At 39.8% G+C, this 22,341-nt stretch overlaps 1 protein-coding gene across 8 annotated transcripts in view; it reads left to right on the top strand.

The window, feature by feature from the left end:
* The window catches only part of DNAJC6 (DnaJ heat shock protein family (Hsp40) member C6), a 157,775-nt gene that overhangs the window by 5,743 nt on the left and 129,691 nt on the right, over positions 1-22,341 (top strand). For 2 of the 8 annotated variants that reach the window (XM_065521058.2, XM_045369614.3), the window contains exon 2: positions 18,039-18,170. The exons of 3 other annotated variants lie outside the window; for them this stretch is intronic. Coding sequence is in view for 2 of the 5 variants with exons in the window: in XM_045369602.3 (XP_045225537.1) it covers positions 6,400-6,463 (64 nt within the window). In the remaining 3 variants the exon portion in view is untranslated. Of the gene's footprint in view, positions 1-4,577; positions 4,779-6,359; positions 6,464-18,038; positions 18,171-22,341 lie in introns of those variants that run through there. 3 more of the 8 variants (XM_005543148.5, XM_005543149.5, XM_045369602.3) reach the window with 2 other exon arrangements.

Here is a 22,341-nt window from a genome sequence, read left to right as displayed (position 1 = left end):
GAGTTAACGTGTGCATTGCTTTTGTCACATTATGTGCCAGCCACCGTCTTAAAGATTGTGTATGATTTTATTTTATTCTTATAATAATCCTGTTTTACAGCTTTCATTTTACACATAAGAAAAACTGAAGCAGAGAGAGGTTCAGTAACATTTCCAAAGTTATACAACTAGTAAGCTGGGATTCAAACCCTGGAGGTCTGCTCTGAGTCCTTGCATTAAAGACAATGCTTGCCAAATAGTAAGTTCTCAACAAATGTATGATGATGATGATAAGAAAATAGCTTGGCATATAGTAGGTACTCCATATAACCCATGCTGCCCTCTTCTCTGTGGCTAGCCCTAATTCTAAACATCTACCCCCTCCCCGCAGTAAGCACATTTTCTTTTTTCTTCTCACCTCTTTTCTGGCCATTTGGGTGCTTTGAGCAAGCCAGACAGAAGCTTGGCTGGGTGCAGGAAGACCGAGTGTGGGGTTGCAGGTAAAGCCACTCTTTGGGAATGAATGACTAAGCAAGCAGAAGCTCTAGACAAGTCATTGAAAGATCATTTCATCTGCCTAATTTGGGACATGTGTTCTAGGTCTCTGCTTACCTATCAACTAATCAAGAATTAAAATGCCTCAAAAATTCCAGGGGCATGTAAAAGCTTTTTTTTTTTTTTTTTTAATTTACTTATTTTTTTTTGGTGCCCAGTGTTTCCTCAGAGTAAAATTTGCAGCTGGGAAAGTTTAATCCACAGTATGACAGCAGTGTTTTTTTTCCTTTCATTTTTGTTTTGCTCGGACAATAAAAAGCCTTATTCCCTTTCAATTCAGGGTTTCACTCGTTGTTCTTGAAAATTCCCTTCAGTTTAGCTCTCAAGATGGCCTCGCTTGCTGAGCATGAGTCACTGGTTTAGTGACTCAGAGTGGCATCTAACAAGGCAAGGATGTGCAGGGTTGTCAAGGGACTTAGTGGCCAGTGGAGCCTGCCTGAAGCTTTTCCTAAACCCAGTTTTTGAGATAGAGCATCTTGTCCATTAGCCGCTGTTTCTAATCATCCTCAGTACCAGTTTATCTGAAGCTTGGGGTCTGACAGAGATATTGCCTTGTTGTGGAAAGCTCTAGACTCCATCCTTGTCCTTAACTGGGTGTGGCCTTGAGATTTACTGTGTGACATGACAAGACTTCTGAGAGTTCACCCAGCTCTGCTTGGAATAGCCACAGAATCAGGAGGCCTGTGCTTCTGGAAATACTGCATCAGGAGGGAAAATAAAGGCTCTTTATATTTGATGAGGCCTTCAAACCTCTTTCAACTTAAGGAGAAAAAAGATCAATTAAAGTTGGATAGAGAAACAGACACATGTGATGAAGCAAATATACCCAAATGTACTTGGATATGGGGCCACTGAATAATTCTTTCAACTTTTTGGTGTGTTTGAAACTTTTCAAAATACAATGTTAGGTACAATGCAAATACCCCTAGAAATGACTACACTTTTGAAAACATTATTACTTCCTTTTGCAATATAAATGGGTGTCTTCCTTCCCTTCTTCTACTTCCTTTCTACTCCTAGCATTGGTCTTTTTAAAATTTTGGTTTGGGGAGCCTTCTTTATTAAAAAGGGCCTGGAATAGTTAGAAAGAATGAATAAGACCTAGTATTTGATAGCACAACAAGGTAACTACAGTCAATAATGATTTAATTGTACATGTTAAAATAACTGAAAGAGTATAATTGGATTGTTTGTAACACAAAGGATAAATGCTTGAGGGGATGGATACTCCATATTCCATGATGTGATTATTACACGTGGCATGCCTGTATCAAAATTTCTCATGTACCTCATAAATATATATACCTACTATATACCCACAAAAATTAAAAATAAAAAAAATTTTAAAAAGGGCCTGGAGTGAGGGTGGTTGGTGATTGGTTATTCCTTTATTCCTTTATGCCAACGACTTCATATTCTTCTTCATATGTAATTCTCACAATAATCCTACAAACTAGTTATTATTTTCCATATTTTATGAGGAAACTGAAGCTTAGGGGAGTAAACTTGACCCAGTTACAAGGTAATACTACTCATCTTACAGCATTTATGGAGCCCTTATGTGTCAGGCTTTGTGCTATGAACCTTAAACGTATTAACTTGTTTGAGCCTCACCCAGCTGTGGAAGATGGGTACCATTATCGCCTCCATCCTGCAGATCAGAAAATGGAAACTTAAGAGAGGTGCAGCAGCTTGTCTCAGCTTATATTCCAGGGGCTGGTACATGGCAGGGCCCATGTTTGAATCCATTCTCTTACGCTTTATTTTATTTATTTTTTGAGACACAGTCTGGTCTGTCACCCAGGGTCTTTCTTGCTCTGTTGCCCATGGCTCACTGCAGCCTTGACCTCCCAGACTCAAGCATCCTCCCATCTCAGCCTCCCAAGTAGCTGGACCACAGGCTCATGCCATCATGCCCAGCAAACTAAAAAATTTTTTTCGTAGAGACAGGGTCTCACTATGTTGCCCAGGCTGGTTTTGAACTCCTGACCTCAAGCAATCCTACCACCTTGGCCTCCTAAAGTGCTGGGATTACAGGCATCAGCCACCTCTCCCAGTCCTCTTTTGCTTTGGAGCTTTTGCCCTACTATTCAAACCCACGCCTTGGAGTTTTTTTGCCTACTTTGGTAAATTGGCATAAGTGGAAGCCTCTTGACCTGAGACCACAGGCTCCTGAGGACAGAGAATGTTTTGTTCAGCACTGTGTCATTCCTAGTGTTCACAGCAGTGCTGGTACCATGAATATTATTGAATAAAAGAGTGCATGAATGATGGCTTCTCACCACCTACTCCCTCACCTTCTCAGTCCCCCAAAGTGCTCCTCTTGGGCACATTTTGGCTATCCTGGACTTGGTCCTTGGAGATAAAGATGTCAGTTTCTCTGATGTGGTTTAGCCAATGTCTCATTTGGTGGCTGGTAAGGAGTTGTAATGAAGGCAGATTTTCCTTATTGGTCTTAAGTTGTCAAAGACAGCAGAAAGATATTATCCACTGCCAAGGAAAGATGGAACCAAAAACAAATACTTAAAGTTCCCAAAGCTTTCAGGGAGTCTTCCAGTTGTGGCAACGAGAAGTCAACTCAAGGCCCCCTAATAGCCATGAAAGCTCTCACATTATAGCTATATTTGACTCTCGGGTTGCAGTAATGAACAGGTGAACACTGACAATTAGTCCTCTTAAATGTGCCCAAGCAGTTGGTAATTATACCCTACATTTATTTAGTGTTTTGTTTACAAAATTCTGTTCTCCCTTTTAATGATATGAACAACCCAGTACATATATAGGACAGCTATGATTATTCCCACTTTACAGATGAGAAAACTCATGCCAGAGAGGTTCTGTCACTTGCCCTACACTACTCAGTTAATAAAAGGTAGAGATGGTAGAGATAGGTCTTCAACCCTTTTAATGCCTAGTCCCGCAAATTTTTAATATCAATATTGCATTTAACTCAGTAATTTCTGAGGATGAGAGTAACAGGAAGATGTATTCCTTTCTGTTGCTCTTCTTCCAATTTCATTATGTATTTGAGTCAGTCAGTCTTTCTGGCTACCAGTTTACCAATCTGTATCATGGGGAATAAACACCATCCATCAGTGAGTATGCATGAAGCAGAGGAGATTGGGAGGGTTCAGAACTTAAAGAACAGTTTCTGAGTGAAGCCATTTGGAAGAGACTGTGATGACTCGTACCCATTTTCCATAAAACAAGTAAAATGGCACCTCCCTTGGCCACCCTACCTAAAATGGCACCCCTGTTACTTCATTACCATGTTTCATTTTTCTTCACAACATTTATTGCCATTTATTATATGTCTACATTACCTGTCTGAATCCTTGCACCAGAGTGCAATAGCCAAGAAGGCAGGGACCTGAAACCCTAACAGGTGGAATAGTGCCTGGCACAAATAACCATGTGTTGAATAAATGATTGAAGGAATGAATGAATGAATCTGAGCTGTGAAATGATTTAGAGTAAGTGAACTGAATGACTGAAAGATTTACTTGAATCCTCCTTACTCTCCAACAGAGGGGTCTTATGGTTTGGTATCCTCATGCCTATTCCTAGTCTGCCACTCAGTGGCTTACAACCAGTCACTAAAGCCTCCTTGAGTATCAACTTAGGCCTGGGTGAAATGGGTTCAATAACTTGTGTCCATGCAGCAGACACAGGCCATTATATTGCACTGTATGCCTCTGTACTATAATGCCTGTGAGCAGCTTGAGGACCGAGGGCTGGTCCTGTGCATTGTTGTATCCCCAGTACTTAGCATACAGCCTGGTCCACAGAGAGGTAAAATAAATGTTGAATGAATGAATGAAAGTACAGGGCTCTTAATCCTCCTCCAAAGCTGACTTACCATCTGAAAATAAACCTGGTGCATGACACAGACATTCCCCTTTCAATTCAGAGATGAGGAGGCGCTAAACAGTTGGTTCCCTATCCTGAGGGAAGGAAAGGCAAACCTCGGCTCCAGATCCGGTTCCATGCCATGTTTTGGAATTTGTGTTTACGTCTGCCTTCATCCCCATCCTTTCCGCTCCAGTATAAGCAAAATTATAACCCCGCACACCGACTTGCATGCAATTATCATAGCCCGAGTGCTCCTCCGTTGAGAGACTTCGCCCCCGAGACCGCTGACTGTGAATGACAAATCAAAAGTCAGGGTTGCAGAATCAGACGGACTTTCCTGCTCATTTGCAGCAGAGGGAGGAAGCAGAGAATGAAAGATTCTGAAAATAAAGGTAAGGGGCGGACTGCAGAAGGATGGCTAAGAGAGGGCTAAAGGCTAAAAGATCCTAGGGATGCGATGTCACTCCACAGACATATTTAGTTTGTATTAATGACTAGTTTAAAATTACCGTGCCTATATTAACATTCTAGTTATATAATAAATATGATGACTTTAAAAAATGACTAGCTTCTAGTTTCCAAATATTGTGTCATTCAGCTTTCCATTTTTGTAGTACTAAATATAACTCTATTTTTGCATTCTTCATTTAATCTTGGCTGAGTAACACAGCTTTCACAGATTTCCTTAGACTAGCTCCCAGATTTTTGATAATTTTATTTTGGGGGTGTTCACAATAGTTAATAATGAATATACAGGTTTTCAATACATTATTAGAATTGGAATATCTGAAATACTTGGGACTTAAAACAGTTTGGGTTCTCAAGGTAAACGCTGACGGAGAATCCTTTAATGAACATTAATCTTTTTAGGAGCGCTCCATGGGGAGCCGTCGCTGACCTTCAGAACTGTTTATCTTGCAGAGAAATGTTGGGATGTAAACTACCCCCAGTCCATCAGCCTCCACTCCTTACCTCCCCCTCACCTCCCAACACTCTAATTCTGTTGGGGGCGGGGATGGGGGAAGAGAGAAACCGATTTAAATAAAAACTCAAAAAAGGAAAAGGCTCACTGAAAAATGAGCCAACCAAATTTTAAGTTCAACAACAAGCATTCTGGAGGATTCTGGGGTTTTAAATTCGGAGGCTCCTTAAATGTTCTGCCGCATTTGGGGGAGGAGCAATGGACCCTTAGGTCTCCGGAGGCTACACGTGTTCCCCGATCCCGTTTCCGGGGGGAGCCCTTCCTTCCTATTGAGCTGGTCGTGCTCCTGGCCCGCGTGCCCAGGAAGGGCGCAGAGGGGCCGCGCGCCCGGGGGAGAGCGCTCGCGCTGTCGCCCGGGCGGAGGACGCTGTCTCCGCGCGGCGGTGCCGGGCCGCTGCTTCCGGAACGCTAATTTTAGGGTTCGCCGGCCCCTCTTTCTTTTCACCCGGTTTCCGTGCGAGCCGCTGCGCAGCAGACTGCGCTTCGAGTGCGCTGGGTTTTAAGGAGGCCCCGGCGCTTTCCCTTTGGGCTTGGGGGCTTGGGTGCGCAGGTGGGGGCTGGCACGCAGCCCCGCGGGCAGGTTTCGCGCAGCGACCCTCCCGGCACCCGAGCTAAGTTCTTTGGGTGAGGGGTGCAACAACGGAGGCCCCAAAGCTCTCTGCGCGCAGCGCCGCCGGTCTTGGCCTTCTCCAGTCCTCGGGAGCCTGCCACCCTCTCTGCCTTGTTATAGGAATCCCCTCCTGGTGGTGGGCAATGATGTATACATATTCAACGTTAGAAAAAGAAGGAAAAAAAAAAAAAGCCCACTCACAACCTAATGCCAATGGAGAGAATGGTATTTTAATCTATGAAACTGTAATGAAGGCTCTTAAACAATCCCACTTTCCATAATTGAGGCTTTCAAAAGGGCCAGGTAGTGGTGTTTGTATTAACATCTCATAGGCTCTGGATCTTTCACATCCACGTATTGATCTATGTGGTTTTGACGTTTACATTTTAATGAAGCAGCCTTAGTGGGGAAGAAAACAGCTATGCATGGGCCTAGTAAGCGGGAAGAGGAGCTGTTCACTCCTGTTTCTAAGCCAGCATTTACGAGTAGGTATTACCTGTGTGTGAAATCGAAGTATTTTAAAATTAACTCTAGGAAGAATGTTGGTTTTTCCTTTGTTGTTTTCAGTGGTTGGAGAAAGGGTTTATTGGAGAGAAAAAAAAATTGCTTATTTGCCAAGTCATGCTAGGCCATGGACATGATTTAGAAAAAAAATTAAAGCTGCCTGAATTGGAGGCTCAGGTTAAGGTTAATATTCAACATTGTTTGAAATGGAAACACTCCTGGTTTCTCAGTGTATCAGTGTGTTTTAAGCTCAGATCCCTGGACTTTTTTTTAAAGGAGAATTGGTATTTAGAATTTTTTTTTTTGAGACAGAGTCATGCCCTGTTGCCCAGGTGGGAGTGCAATGGTGCGATCTCTGCTCACTGCAATCTCTGCCTCCCAGGTTCAAGCGATTCTCCTGCCTCAGCCTCCCAAGTAGCTGGGATTACAGGCGCATGCCACCATGGCCGGTTAATTTTTGTATTTTTAGCAGAGACGGGGTTTCACCATGTTGGCCAGGCTGGTCTCGAACTCCAGACCGCAGGCGATCCATCTGCCTCGGCTTCCCAAAGTGCTGGAATTACAGGCGTGAGCCACCGTGTCTGACCAGTATTTAAAATTTTTTATTTTACTTTATACTGGAAAGAGCCTCGGGTTTGGAGTCAAGATTGGTAGACTCTGGCTTGTTCAGTTATAATTCATTTGTGACCTAGGACAGGACTTTTTATTTCTTTGGGTCTCAGTTTCTTTATCTCTAAAATGGAGAGCTACCATCACATGAGTGGTTCAGTAAATGTTGACTTGTGGCTTAAGAACTGCCTGCCTGCCCTTTCCATCTTTTTAGTTCGTCTTAGGACAATTCAATGAGGTTTTTAATACAAAAGACATTGTGTAACATTGATCCAGCATATCTCAAAATGTTTTGCAAGCCAGGAAAAAGAAATTAAGTATAAGGCAACTGAAAAGAAAATAGTTGAGTGAGTTAATAAGTAGATATTGGCAAACATGACAGCTAATTATAATAATAACAACTATAGCTCCTATTTAATGAACAACTGTTATGTGAAAAGCTCTCTGGGAGGTGCTTTACATATTGTCACAACACTGCAAGGTAGGTGGTATTTTATTTTGAAGAAATGGATTAAGAATTTTGTACAGGGATACATAGCTAGTTAATGGCAGAGCCATGATTCAAAACCAGGTCTTTTTTTAATCTCCAAAACCATTCACATGGTAGGCAAGTACTTGAAAATAAGTAGCCCTGTACTCTGTAAAATTACAGTTTTTAATAAAATTCTCAACATTTTGAGAATTAACTTACCTATATAAAAAGGGAGATGTGAACCCTAGAAAATGATGACTTTTGACTGATGTTTTAGGTTGTTTTTATTTGGAAAACAGATACTTTAACTCTTCAAATTCAGCTCCAAATTTTCTTTTTACTAAGTTCTTTGAGTATGTTATGCAGCAAGGTCTTAGAGGCGGAGGTACAAAATAATAAGAATGAAGACTGAAAATTTGGGTGAAATTTTTTTTTTTGGTCTATAAGAGGTCAAAGAAAATAGTTCTCATTCCAGTTTTTCTGTTATTTTTCTAGATTTTATTTAAAAATGGCAAACATGGCATTTGTTTAGCAAACAAAGTTACACATAACATTTTAATAGTAGGATTTAAAAGTTGTCATGACTGGGCGCGGTGGCTCACGCCTGTAATCCCAGCACTTTGGGAGGCTGAGGTGGCGGATCACTTGAGGTCAGGAGTTCAAGACCAGCCTGGCCAACATGGTGAAACCCCGTCTCTACTAAAAATACAAAAATGAGCCGCGTGTGGTGGCAGGCGCCTGTAATCCCAACTATTCAGCAGCCTGAGGCAAGACAATCGCTTGAACCTGGGAGGCAGAGGTTGCGGTGAGCTGAGATAGCAAGACTGCACTCCAGCCTGGGTGACAGAGTAAGACCCTGTATCCAAAAAAAAAAAAAAGTTGTCTATGCCAATGGTTCCTGAGACAGCTTTTCACTGGAAGTTATTACAAAATCTAATTGGATTTGAGCAGAGTCAGTCAGACTTTTAGGATCTAAATATTAAAAAATAGTGTGGTGTTCATCCTCTAATCTGTAATTCAAAATAAGTATAAATAAATTTTTAAGAAGTGATTTTTCTTAAACATCATGACGACTTTGATACTTTTAGAGAAAACTTAAATTCAAGGATTTTTGTCACTGTTGCTTGTAACTGGGTGAGTTGGTGAAATGATACTTTAGCTGGGGTGATCTGTAAATGACCGAGTGACTTCTCAGAGCTTCAAGGGTAGCATGTGGTTAAGCTGGGATTAGAGACTGGTCTATGCCAGTGGTAATGAATGGGTGTGGTATTGCTCTTTGGGGGACACACTGGAAATCTGCAGGTGTGTTATTGGATGGTCATATGATTGAGGGGCACTAGTAGCATTCATTGGCAGAAACTAGAAATGATAGTGCCTTCCAGTGTTCTGGACTGCTCCATTCAATGATGAATTAGCTCATGTCCTGGGCAATTTTCAAACGTTTTGCCGAAGATGTAGGTGAAAACCTTCTATACTTTTTTGGGCTTAGATCATAAATTGATTTCACTATACACTGAAACTTCCAGGATTAAAAATGCTGTGTAAATCTAAGGAAGATTATACTGAATTTTGTTCAGGAAATCACTTACCCAAAGCAATGCCACTTGTGTTTTAGATACCAATATAACACACCTGAATCATAAAATCTGTATACAGATGCAAGTAGCTACCTACTTAATTATGTTTTCCAATATAGTCTTGTCTGAGCATTTGCATATTGAAATCCATGTTGCTTTATTGTAAATAACTTATTTCGCTTCTCTTTTACATTACAGTTGAAACATATGTATATATACATATGTATAGTTTAATTTTGTGTTAGGTTGGTTATTTCATCTTTAAATTTCATTTTGAGATACTAAACAAGAAAATACAAAATATTTTTATATTTATATGTATCTGTGTTACTCAGAGTTTACAAAATGATTTGATTTTTACCCCTGAACATTTTAAAATAATTCGAACCAACATTAAAACTTTTGGAGACTATAGGTTCAATAAGGTATTTATGGCTTCTTTAATAAAGATTAGAGCAGCCTGCAACAATGAGATGGAGCTGAGTGTAAACTACCCTCTTTAAAGGGCAGATATACTGGGTTAAAAGGGTTATAAATCTTCTAAGAGTGATATCACTGGTCATTGATTATTTTTATGCTATTGTTACTGCCACTTACATTTTTATTTTTTATTTTATTATTATTATTTTTGAGACGGAGTCTTGCTCTGTCACTCAGGCAGGAGTGCAGTGGTGATCTTGGCTCACTGCAACGTCCACCTTCCAGGTTTAAGCAATTCTCCTGCCTCAGCCTCCCTAGTAGCTGGGATTACAGGTGCACACCACCACACCCAGCTAATTTTTGTATTTTTAGTAGAAACAGCGTTTCACCATGTTGACCAGGCTGGTCACCAACTCCTGACCTCAAGTCATCTGCCACTTTTGGCATCCCAAAGTGCTGGGATTACAGGTGTGAGCCACCTCACCTGGCAAATTTTTAAAAAACGTTTTATTTATGTTCTCTCAGCAGGACAATCTTCCTAGCGTAACTGTTGAGGGCACCACCAGTCTCAAGTTTTGACCTTGGTTTTTTTTTTTTTAATCAACTTAAAAAACATTATTATTTTTTCATTTTTATTTTTGACTTGACAGTAACTATTTATGGGGTACCATGTGATGTTTTGATACAGAGATCTACATTTTGGAATGATCAAATCAGGCTGATTAGCACATTTATCACCTCAAATATTTATCATTTCTTCGTGATGAGAACATTTAAAATCCTCTTTTAGTAATTTTGAAATATACAACACATTATTATTAACTCTAGTCACAGTGCTGTGCAATAGGACACCAAAACTTATTCTTCTGTCTAACTGTAACTTTGCGCCTATTGATCAGCATTGCCCCTTTCCCTGCCCATGCCCCCACCTCCCAGCCTCTGGTAACCACCTTTTGATTCTCTAATTCTGTTAAGTTTGGCTTTTTTAGATTCCACATACAAGTGAGATCATACGGTATTTGACTCTCTGTGGCACTTTAGAATTTCATTTTCTAATTGTTTATTCCTGGGATGTAGAAATAGAGTTGATTAGGCCAGGTGTGGTGGCTCATGCCTGTAATCCTAGCACTTTCGGAGGTAGAGGCAGGCGGAACACTTGAGGTCAGGAGTTGGAGACCAGCCTGGCCAACGTGGTGAAACCCTGTCTCTACTAAAAGTACAAAAAAACTTAGCTGGGTGTGGTGGCATGTGCCTGTATTCCTAGCTACTCAGGAGGCTGGGTGGGAGGATGGCTTGAACCAGGAGGTGGAGATTGCAGTGAGCCAAGATCACACCACTGCACACTCCAGCCTGGGCAACAGACCGAGACTCCATCTCAAAAAAAAAAAAAAAAAAAAAAAAAAAAAAGAAATATCATTGATTTTATATGTTGACCTTATTTCAGTGACCTTGCTAAATTCACTTATTAATTTCAATAGTTTTTAGATTTTAGGGGGCTTACTGTGTATACCGTTTATTTTTCTGTAAATAATGACAGTTTTATTTCTTCTTTCCAATCCTTATACTTTTTCCCCTTTGTCTCATTGTACTAGCTAGGATCTCTCTTATAATGTTGAATAGAAGCAGTGATGGTGAGTATTCTTATCTTGTTATTGATCTTAGGGGAAAAGCTATCACATTTTCACCATTAAGTACAACATTTGATGTGGGATTTATATGGACACTTAAAAAATTAGATTAAGGAAGTTACCTTCTATTCCTACTGTGCTAAGTTTTGATCATGAATCAGTTCTGAGTTTTAACAAATATTTTTCTGTATTATGTGGATCATATGATTATTTTATTCTGTTAATATGGTGAATTTCGGTGATTCTTGAATGTTAAACCAACTTTGCATTTTTGGAACAAACAACTTGGTTGTGATATCTTTTTATATATTGCTGGATTTGACTTGCTAATATTTTGTTGAGGATTATCATTGTCCATGAGAGAGATTAACCTGTGATTTCCTTTTGTTGTGGTGCCCTTGCCACGTTTTGGCATCAAAGATATGTTGACCTTGTAAAATGAATTAGGAAGTATTTCCTATTTCTCTATTTCCTGGAAGATTTTTGTGAGATTAGAATTATTCTTTAAATGTCTGGAAAAATTCACTGGTGAAGCCATTTGGGCCTGGAAATTTTGTTCTTGGAAGGTTTTAAACTATGTTTGTTTGTTTATTTGTTTATTTTACTTTTGTAAAGATGAGGTCTCACTATGTTGCCCAGGCTGATCTTGAACTCCTGTCCTGAAGTGATCCTGCCGCCTAGGCCTCCCAAAGTGTTGGGCTTATAGGCATGAGCCACTCTGCTTGGCTCCAGTTGTTTTAATAGTGTATGCTGTTCAGATTTCCTATTTTTGTGTGTGTTTTAATAAATTGTGTTTTTTTAGGAATTTGTCCATTTCATCTGAATTTTCACATAAGGTTTGCTTTATATTCTCTTATGATCTTTAAAAAGTTTTTAGGTGGTGTGCTCTTGTCCCTGTTTTTTATTTCTGATAGGGGCATTTCTATTTATTGTCCTGGTAATTCTCACTTATTTTGATGCAATATTGTCAAGGTCTTATAAATTTGAGTAGTCTCTGTAATCTTTTACTTGGTTAATTTTTTGTATTATACGTTTATTTTTCATCTCAGGAGTTCCTGCTTTTGTCTTTATTATTTCCTCTTATACTCTTTGGCTATAACTTTTGACTTCTTTTTTAGTTTTTTGAGATGGAAGTTTGTATCTTTGATTTTCAGCTTTTCTTTTTAAAACTGTTTTCATTTAAGGCTACACATTAATATCCTTTAAGCTGGCCAGGCATGGTGGCTCACGCCTGTAATCCCAGCACTTTGAGAGTCCAAGGCAGGCGGATCACAAGGTCAGGAGTTCGAGACCAGCTTGGCCAGTGTCGTGAAACCCTGTCTGTACTGAAAAATTACAAGAATTAGTTGGGCATGGTGGCGTGTGCCTGTAATCCCAGCTACTCGGGAGGCTGAGACAGGATAATTACTTGAACCTGGAAGGCGGAGGTTGCAGTGAGCTGAGATCATGCCACTGTATTCCAGCCTGGGTGACACAGCAAGACTCTGTCTCAATGAAAAAACAAATCCTTTAAGCTGTATGTATGATAGCCTTTAAGCATAGCTTTTGTGCCCACCTGCAAGTATTGTTATGTCATATTCATTATTTAGTTTAAAATATTTTATACTTTTCTTTTTGATTTTTTTGACCCATAAGGTAATGTAACAACATACTTTTAAATTTTTAAACAGTTGGAGAGTTTCTAGTTCTCTTTTTGCCATTGATTTCTAGCTTGCTCTGACTGTAGTCAGAGAATATATTTTGGATGACTTGGAAATGTTTTAGACTTGCTTTGTGACCCTTCGTATGATCAATTTTTATATGTATATGTTGTACTTAAAAGAATGTGCATACTAAGATAGTTTGGTTCCATGTTCTACATATGTTAATTATTTCAGTTTGTTAATCCCAAGGTGCGAATCTTCTGTGTCCTCACTGATTTTTTTCTCATTCTGTTGGTTCCCAAGAGAGGGCAAACTCTTCCATTATAATTTTAGATTTGCCTATTTTTCCTTTTATATTTGCCAATTTTTGCTTTACTTAATTCTGTGGCTCTGTTATTAGGTGCATACCATATACAGTTATAGTTGTTATAGCTTCATTATGAAATGTCTTTCCTTATCTTGAGCAATACTCCCTTATAATCTACCTTTTTGATATTAATGTAGCTATACCAACTGGGTTAATAGATACATGGTAGATCTTTTCCCATTTGTATACGTTTTCTTTTTTTTTTATTATTATATATTTTTTTGAGAAGGAGTCTCGCTCTGTCACCCAGGCTGGAGTGCAGTGGTGTGATCTTGGCTCACTGCATCCTCCGCCTCCTGGGTTCAAGCAATTCTCCTGCCTCAGCCTCCCAAGTAGCTGGGACTACAGGTGCGTGCCACCACAACCAGCTAATTTTTGTATTTTTAGTAGAGACGGGGTTTTGCCATGTTGGCCAGGCTGGTCTCGAACTCCTGACCTCAGGTAATCCGCTCACCTTGGCCTCCCAAAGTGCTGGGATTACAGGTGTGAGCCACCATGCCCAGCCTATACTTTACTTTTTTCTATGCCCATATATGTAATCTGTATCTTTTATAAGCGGCCGTAAGTGAATTTTTAAAAAATCTAATCTGACAATATGGTCTTTAGTTTGAATATTTAAACCATTTAATATAATTACTGATATGTTAAGTGCTATAGCTACCGTGTTACTCCTTGTTTCTTATTCGTGTCCCATCTGTTTTATATACCACTTTCTTTTGGATTAAGCAAGCATTATTTTTAACTTTCTCACATATTCGTTACACATTTGTTTTCATTTGACTTTTGTGTGTGTGTGTGCGCCTGCGCACGTGTGCAAGTGATTACCCCAGTGCTACTTATACTTAATCATGTTTCAGACAATGTTATGCTCTTAGAAGACTTTAGGTCCGTTTACCCTATCTCCTCCCTCACCTCACTTTCTGCCTTTTGTGTTATTATTGTATTTTGTTTTAATTATACATTTATTAAAGCCCCATAGGACACTAAAATGATTGTTTTATGGAATATTCATTTAAATTTACCCACATGTTTACCCTATTCATTGGTTTTTTTTCTTTCTGATTTTTTGTGTATTCCCTCTGGGATCTTTTCCTTTTGCAAGAAAAAAACTCCCTTTAGGATTTCTTGTAGTGCATATATACTAGAAACAAATATTCTCAGTTTTTATGATCTGGAAATGAGTTGATTTTGTCTTTGCTTTTGAAGGTTAATTTTACTAGGTGTATAGAATTCTGGGGAAGCAGATGTTCCCCCAGCACTTTAAAACATGTTATCCCGTTGTCTTCTGGTTTTCATCCTTTCAAAGTAGGCTGTCAGTCAGTCTTATGTTGTTATTTGGTGTTGCATCTTTTTTCTTTGGCTGCTGTTAAGACTTTTCTTAATTGATTTGGTTTTCAACACTTGTCCCAGGTGTGGTTTTCCTTGTATTTATCCTGCTTGGGGTTTTCAGTCCTTGAATCTGTACGGCTTGAGGTTTTCTGTAATTATCATAATTCTCTGCAATTATCTCTCCAAACAGTGTTTTGTTCCTTTTTCTCTTTCTGGGACTCCAGGTACCTTTATGTTAGAACTTTTTACCCTGTCCCATATGTTCCTTCATTTTCTGTATACTTAGCCCTTTTATTTCTTTTTCAGTTTTGTTACTTTTTTGTTGGCCTATCTTAGAGCTTACTGGCTCTCTCTGCTGTGTGTAACTTGTTGTTACGGAATCATTAATTTCTTAATTTTGTTTTATATTTTTCAGTTCTAGAGTTACTATTAGATTTTTTTTTTTTTTTGAGACAGAGTCTCGCTCTGTTGCCCAGGCTGGAATGCGATCCCGGCTCACTGCAACACTTTCACTTCCTGGGTTCAGGTGATCCTCAGCCTCCTGAGTAGCTGGGATTACAGGCATGTACCACCATGCCTGGCTAATTTTTGTGTTTTTAGTAGAGATGGGGTTTCACCATGTTGGTCAGGCTGGTCTTGAACTCCTGGCCTGAGGTGATCTGCTCACCTTGGCCTCCCAAAGTGCTGGGATTATAGACGTGAGCCACCATGCCCACCCTCTATTAGATTCTTTTCCAAAATAGATTATTCACCTTGTCATCTGTTTTCTCAAATACATACATCACAGTCATCTTAAAAAACTTTGCTCAGTAACTTCAATGTGTGGGCCACTTGTGAGTCTTTTTATTTCTTCTTTTTTTCTTCTTGGTTGTCTTTCTTCGTATGTCTGGCAATTTTTTTATTGTATGTCATTTTGTGTATGAAGATGCTCTGAATGATGTCATCTACCTGTTGAGAGTATTTGTCCTATTCTTTGTCAGAAGTAGAACAGAGATCACTTCAATCCAATCAGGCATTCAGTCCAATTAAGTCTGTTTTGCAGACTTTTAAGGTTTAGTCTACTTCTGGTTCTCCTAATCCCAGGCCCCTAGGGGAACTGACTGAGAGTCTTGAGATGTTTCTCACCACCCTTTCCCCTTGACAGACCCTAAACTCTAATTTTTGTCTCCCTAATACTGTGAACTTGCTGAAAACTCTGCTCAGCAAAATGTTCATTGTGCTTTTCATTTGCTTTCTCTTTGGCTTCTTAGCCTCTGCTCTGGGTAGCTGAGTCAGGAATATCTGAAGGAGAAAACTCCTGGCAGGCTGTGAGTTACTCTAGGATGTGCCTTTTCAGTCCTAAACTCCACTTTTTCTCTCTGCAGCCCTGGAAACTGTCTAAAATTCTGCAGGCTTCTCTGTGTCTTAACAGCTGCCCCTTGCCTGGCTGTTCAGCTTCTTACCCCATGCTAAGAATTGGCAAATACCCTAAATGGGAAAATGGGCTTGCAGAAAGTCAGGCTCACCTCAGTGAGCCTCCCCTCTCTCCAAGATCTGGCTCCTCAAATCCTGGCTGATTAGTAGCTTTCCTATTGCTTCACATAGATGTTTAAAAATTTTATCTGGCTTTTCTAATTTCCCACATCAGAACCAGTCTGCTACAACCTACTCTATTAAACCTGGAAGTTAAACCTGTCTGTATGAGTGTGTGTGTTTTTTTTAAATGGACTATGTTAAAAAATAAAAATCGCACGCCAGAAACCAAGGTAACAATGTCATTTTAAACATATGAATTTAATAAAGGATATATGTTCATTTTTAGTTACTCTTGCTTATTAAAAGCTTGTCAGTATCTTTTTTCATATGTACTCTGAAATTCTTACAAATATATGTTGCTTTGTTCCAGAGAACATGTGTACTAAAAGACTTTATAATTTTTCTGAGTCTGGTTCTCCATTCAAATGTTTAATACTTTTGTGATTTTATGATTTGTAATTGTCAACTCTCACCTCCCAATTCAACATGATCCTAAAATGTACAAAATAATTTGAATGATTGAGCTTCAAAAAGTTTAGAAAACTTGATCTTGTAACTTTTACTCCAAAGCTTAGTTGAGGGGGGAGAAGTACATGCTTCTGCCTTTAAGGGTATTGCTTCACTTTTGGGGGAAAAAAGCAAGGGTTTTCAAAGGGGAACTTGACGTGAACGGCATGCAGGGGAGGGAGTGAGCCACTGGGGATCTCAGTGACTTGCTTTGGTGCTTTATCTACCAGGTGGTTGAGCTGGTGGCTTCGTAGGCAGAACTAGGTTGTGAGGTGGCCAGAGTCTTGAGATGCTCTCGAAGTGGGAGTGAGTTTCGTCATGGGCATACTTTAGGTTATGATTTGTTATCTCTTGAGGCAGTCTCCTGGTCGAAAACACATCTGGCTCTGGAGCTTCTAAGTGAGTGCACAGATAAGCTTGCCCTATAGGGAGTGTCTGGTGAAGGGAAGGTAAAGGTTATAATTGCATTTCTAAAGAGCTAAGTAGGAAGAAGGGAAAAAGGGAAAAGGAGGAAACAGAAAATAAGAAAAAAGTATTTTTTAAAAAGCAATTCTTTCTCTTAGAAAAAGGCAGCTACTTGGTAACAGTCTAAACCCTTTACCGTGGCTGAGTAGGTATTTTTTTTCAGCCTCTTTCCCAGGTTGTGTGCTGCATTTTAGTGCTGTCATTCTCATGTGCTTCATGTCACTGCCAATGTTTTCAGCCTCTCAAATTCAAGCTCCATTCATTTACTCATTCATCTCATATGTTTTTGATCACTTATGTGCTCAGGTCTCCTTTTTCAAATCAATATTATGGCAATTCTAGGAAATGATCAGGGAAATTAAATAGGTCAATTCATGTGACATAGCTCTGAAAGGCAACAAAGTGATTGGTGGAATTGTGGAAATGTTTTTTACATTTCTCCAAATTTTCTTTTAAAATCAGACAAACAAACTCACTTATTTTTCAGTCTTTTCAGATATGTTCCCCCACTCCAACTCTAGTACTTGAAAATGTACTAAGTAAGAGGGCTTTGGGATGCTAGAAATAGTCTGTTACTTAATCTGGCTGCTGGTTTTTAAACCAGTGTGTGAAAATTCCTGGAGCTCAGCACATGGTTTGTTCACGTTTCAGTATGTCTGTTATACTTTAATAAACAAAGTGAGCTTTTTACTGATAGATTAACAAAAAAGTGCCAAAGAGAAAGCTTGAGAACCTCTGATAAAGTTCAGCCTCTTCATGTTATGGGTGAGGGAATTGAAGCTTGGGAAGGAAAAATTACCTGGGGATTGGGGGAATGTCTCATAACCAGGACTGGTACTCAGGCCTTCTGACTCCTAGTTCATCTGACGTTTCCTAACTTGTCGATCAGGAAAGGGGTGAGGAAGAATCTAGCATGCGCTAACATTGGAGCTGGGCGACATTCTCAGAATCCCAGGTGCATCCTGCGAGTCAGCACTTCACTCCCTACTCTTTCTGCCCTCCTCCATCCCCTTCCCCATGGCAGTTTAAAAACAGACACTTTTATCTCCTGCAAACCTGGAGACGCTTGTTTCATCACCTAAGAATCATTTGACTACATATGCTGAGAAAAAAGGGAAATTCGTGCCTGTGAAATCTAACAAGAGCCCAGCACAAGGTATGTTTGATCCTCTTTTAAAGCCATTTTTAGTTTGGTGCTGTGTGGTTTAAATTTAGAAAAGCATTTTTACAACTTTGGGGGAGGGGCGGTGATGGTGGAGTGCAGAGATTGAACCCAGCTGTGACTCCTGCTGCTGTGAGATAAATGGGAAAATCTGGGAACCAGTGTTAAAAGGAGAGGGCTCTTTAGAGAGGTAGCTGCAGGGAAGGGGACTTGCCTTAATTAGGATGGGGGTGGGGATAGGGCCAAGAAACAGTGGGAGCTGTCTCTTCCCCCTCCTGCTCTGTGGGATCTGACCTACTGAAAACAGAGTGAAGACTATTTTTGATTTGGTTTGGAAATCCAGAATTTAATATTAAAATACACATTAAATATTTCAATAAATAAATATTAATATGTTAATAATGTGAGAATGTTAAAATATACATCTGATATATACACACATGCATGCACATGCGTGCACACACACAGCTTGGAATTGGTAGTGTCATCCTGGCTTCATTTTACATCCTCAAAGGCTAGATGTTGGGTTTCCAGTGTGCTGTTTCTTCTGCCTGGAATACATTTTCTCTCCTATTTGCCTGGCTCAGTTCTACTCCTCTTTCTAGTGGTAACTTCCTCTGACTCTAGGTCTCCTTCCCACTCCCTGCCTGTAACAGGTTTCCAGAGCATCCTGTGTTTTTCCTTTTGTGTCACTTCCCGTATTTTTAACTATTAGATGAAGTTTGGGCACAGCATATGTCCTTAATACACAGAGGAAAGAAGAGAAGGCAAGGAGACAGGGAAGATAAAAGAAAGCTACCCTTGGATCGCTCCTTTTAAACTTAGCAAGGTAGACAGGTTCCTTAACTTTTCTGAGCCTCAGTTTCCTCACTTTCAAAGTGAAAATAGTAATACCTAACTCATAAGGTTGTTGCGAGATTAGAAATAATATATTAAAGGTACCTAGCTTGTCTAACACATAGTAGGTACTCAGTGTAACATAATTTAAAATGTATGTATACTCTCAAAAGGAAATTATGAAAATTCAGAAAAGCACAGAGAAAGCCTGTAAAAACATTCATTATCCCGTCTCTTAGAGATACTTGCTGTTAAATTGAGTGGATTCCTTTTCTGTGCATATCTTTATCTATATAATATACTTTACTTAGTTCAGATTATTCATATTTTCTTTTTTTCACTTAATATGGTGGCCCAAACACTCTCCACATTTTTAGAGTCTGTAAAATACTTCCATATTATATTTTGTAATAATAGCTGGGCCTTCAGTTATTAAAAGAAGATTTAGAAACTGACACTTGATCCATTCAAACTCTACTTTTGCCAGGACAATATGTTTATGTGTTAGGAGGATAATTCATATTCCTGGGTAAACAAATGATGTAGTGGAAAGATATAAATGGACTCTTCCCTTCATTCCTTCCTCTCTCTCTCTTTCAACCTTTCTTGCTTATTTCCATGGACAGGAGGGTTATTTTGATTTTTAAAGTAATGAGGCAACTAGGTGAAATGAAGAAATCTATTGGCCTGGAAGTTTGGAGGCCAGAAATTTTCCTCCTTACAGTCCAGTCACTGACTCACTTTGAGGCAGTCATTTCATTTTTTGCTGTAATTTTTTTCATTTGTAAACATGGGAGAAGTGGGTTTTATTAGAGAGATTTTCAGACTGGGCTTTTCTGAGTGAGTGTTAGAGTTCTGTGGAGATGTTTTTTCATATTAGGTAGATTTCCTCTCAAGGGAAAATTACATGGCTAAAAAAAATTAAGTTTCAAGTTTCAAATTTTATTTTATTTTTTAGACAGGGTCATGCTCTGTCACCCAGGCTGGAGTGCAGTGGTGTAATCTTGGCTCACTGCAACCTCTGCCTCCTGGGTTCGAGCAATTCTTGTGTCTCAGCCTCCTGGGTAGGTGGTACTACAGGTGCTTGCCACTACACTGGCTAATTTTTGTATTTTTAGTAGAGATGGAGTTTCACTATGTTGGCCAGGCTGGTCTCGAGCTCCTGACCTCAAGTGATCTGTCCACCTTGGCCTCCCAAAGTGATGGGATTACAAGCCTTAGCCACTATACCTAGCTCAAGTTTCAAATTTTAAATGAAATCTCAGTGTACTTTTTCCTTTTTAAAACTGAGATATAATTCACATACCATAAAATTCACCTTTTAGAAGGGTACAACTCGGTGGTTTTTAGTATATTCATAAGGTTGTACAGTCATCACTACTATCTAATTCCATAACGCTTTCATGGAACCCATTAATAGTCGCTCCCCTTTTCCTCCTCCGCCTAGCCCCTGGCAACCACTAATCTATTTGTCCCTGTGGATTTGCCTATTCTGGACATTTCATGTAAATGGAGTTATAGTATGTGGTCTGGCTGCCTTCACTTAGCGTAATGGTTATAAAGTTGATGCACCTGAGTAGTTGTACCCTAATTGCTTCGTTTCTCTTTTTCCATTTCTTTTAATTTTTCTTTTTCTTTTTTGAGATGGAGTCTCGCTCTGTCGCCCAGGCTGGAGTGCAGTGGCACAGTCTCTGCTCACTGCAAGCTCCACTTCCTGGGTTCACACCACTCTCCTACCTCAGCCTCCCGAGTAGCTGGTAGTATAGGCACCTGCCACCACGCCTGGCTAATTTTTTATATTTTTAGTAGAAACAGGGTTTCACTATGTTAGCCAGGATGGTCTCGATCTCCTGACCTCATGATCCACCCACCTTGGCCTCCCAAAGTGCTGGAACCACAGGCGTGAGCCACTGCGCCCAGCCCCTTTTAAAATTTTTATTTTACTTATTTATTTATTTTGAGACAGAGTCTGGCCCAGTTGCCAAGGCTGGAGTGCAGTGGCATGAACGTGGCTCACTGCAGCCTTGACCTTCTGGGCTCAAGCTGTCCTTCTGCTTCAGCCACTTGTGAAGCTGGGACCACAGGTGCATGCCACCATGCCTGGCTAATTTCTTCATTTTTTTTTAGAGACAAAGTCTCACTTTTGCCCAGGCTCAAGTGAACTCTTGGGCTCAAGTGATTCTCCTGTGTTGGCCCCGCAAAGTGCTGGGATTACAGGCATGAGCCATCACACCTGGCACCATTCCCTTTTTTCAGCATTTTAGAAAAAATTTTTTCAAGTTTGGGAAAAAAAAAAAAAGCTTTGTCCGACTATTAGAATTCCCGTAGCAGTATAATGTTTTATCTGCAGTGTTTGTTGAGATGCAAAAACAATTTCAGTATTTCAGACTTTTAAATAAAAGGCTTTATTTAGTACATGTGAAAACATTTAAAGCTCTCCCCTTCCCCGTTAAAGCTAAGGGACTAATACACTGATTTCCAGTCTTGTTTTCCTCCTCTGGGTTAGGGGAGGGGATTAGGGCCAGACTTTCATTGGATGAAGGTAGTTGAGGCTGGGATTAGGCCCTTTTCAGAGGAAAAATCAAGATATTAACATGTCACCAGAAGGAGGAGGGATGGATGGCAGGTGGGTTAAAACAACAGATGCAAGGTGTACATAACTGGGATGGACTTTATCTGCTGCACTATTGGTGCAAAATCCTTTCCTCTTATGGGTCTCCTGGTGTTCCTAAGAAAATATAAGGAAGTCACCTGCAGTTTGTAGGGAATGAGCTATTTACTCATGCATGAGCTGTGTTCTCTAGTTAATAAGAGATTGAAAGGAAGAACCATGTCAGAGTCCCTATCCAAATTATGAACTCCTTGAAGTCAGAGACTGTATCTTGTCACAATTATACCTCCAGTGTTTGATATGGAACCTGGCATACACGAGTCATTCAGTGAATATTTGTGAGATTACTTGGTTTGTTGCCTTGTTGACCTAAGAAAACTTTTTATTTTGAAATAATCATAGATTTGTCAGAGATTCCAAAGAAATGTTCAATGATATCCTGTGCATCCTTCATCCTCTAGCCTCCCTGAATGTTCACATCTTATACTACTATAGTTCAATATCAAAGCAAGACATTGACATTTGCACAATCCATAGAACTTAAGGTTTCACCAGTCACACATGCACTAGTTTATGTGTTTGTGTTTATGTTTGTAGTTCTATGCTATGTACTATGTGAATATATGTAACCTTAACTAATGACCATAGTGATCAAGATGCTCAGGTATTACCACACACTCTTCTTGCGTTACCCCTTTATGGCCACCTCCATTTCCC

This window comes from Macaca fascicularis, chromosome 1 (genome assembly GCF_037993035.2).
Source record: "Macaca fascicularis isolate 582-1 chromosome 1, T2T-MFA8v1.1".
NCBI lineage: Eukaryota > Metazoa > Chordata > Mammalia > Primates > Cercopithecidae > Macaca > Macaca fascicularis.
Note: the sequence above shows the minus strand (reverse complement) of the source record. Positions and strands in the feature narration are given on the sequence as shown.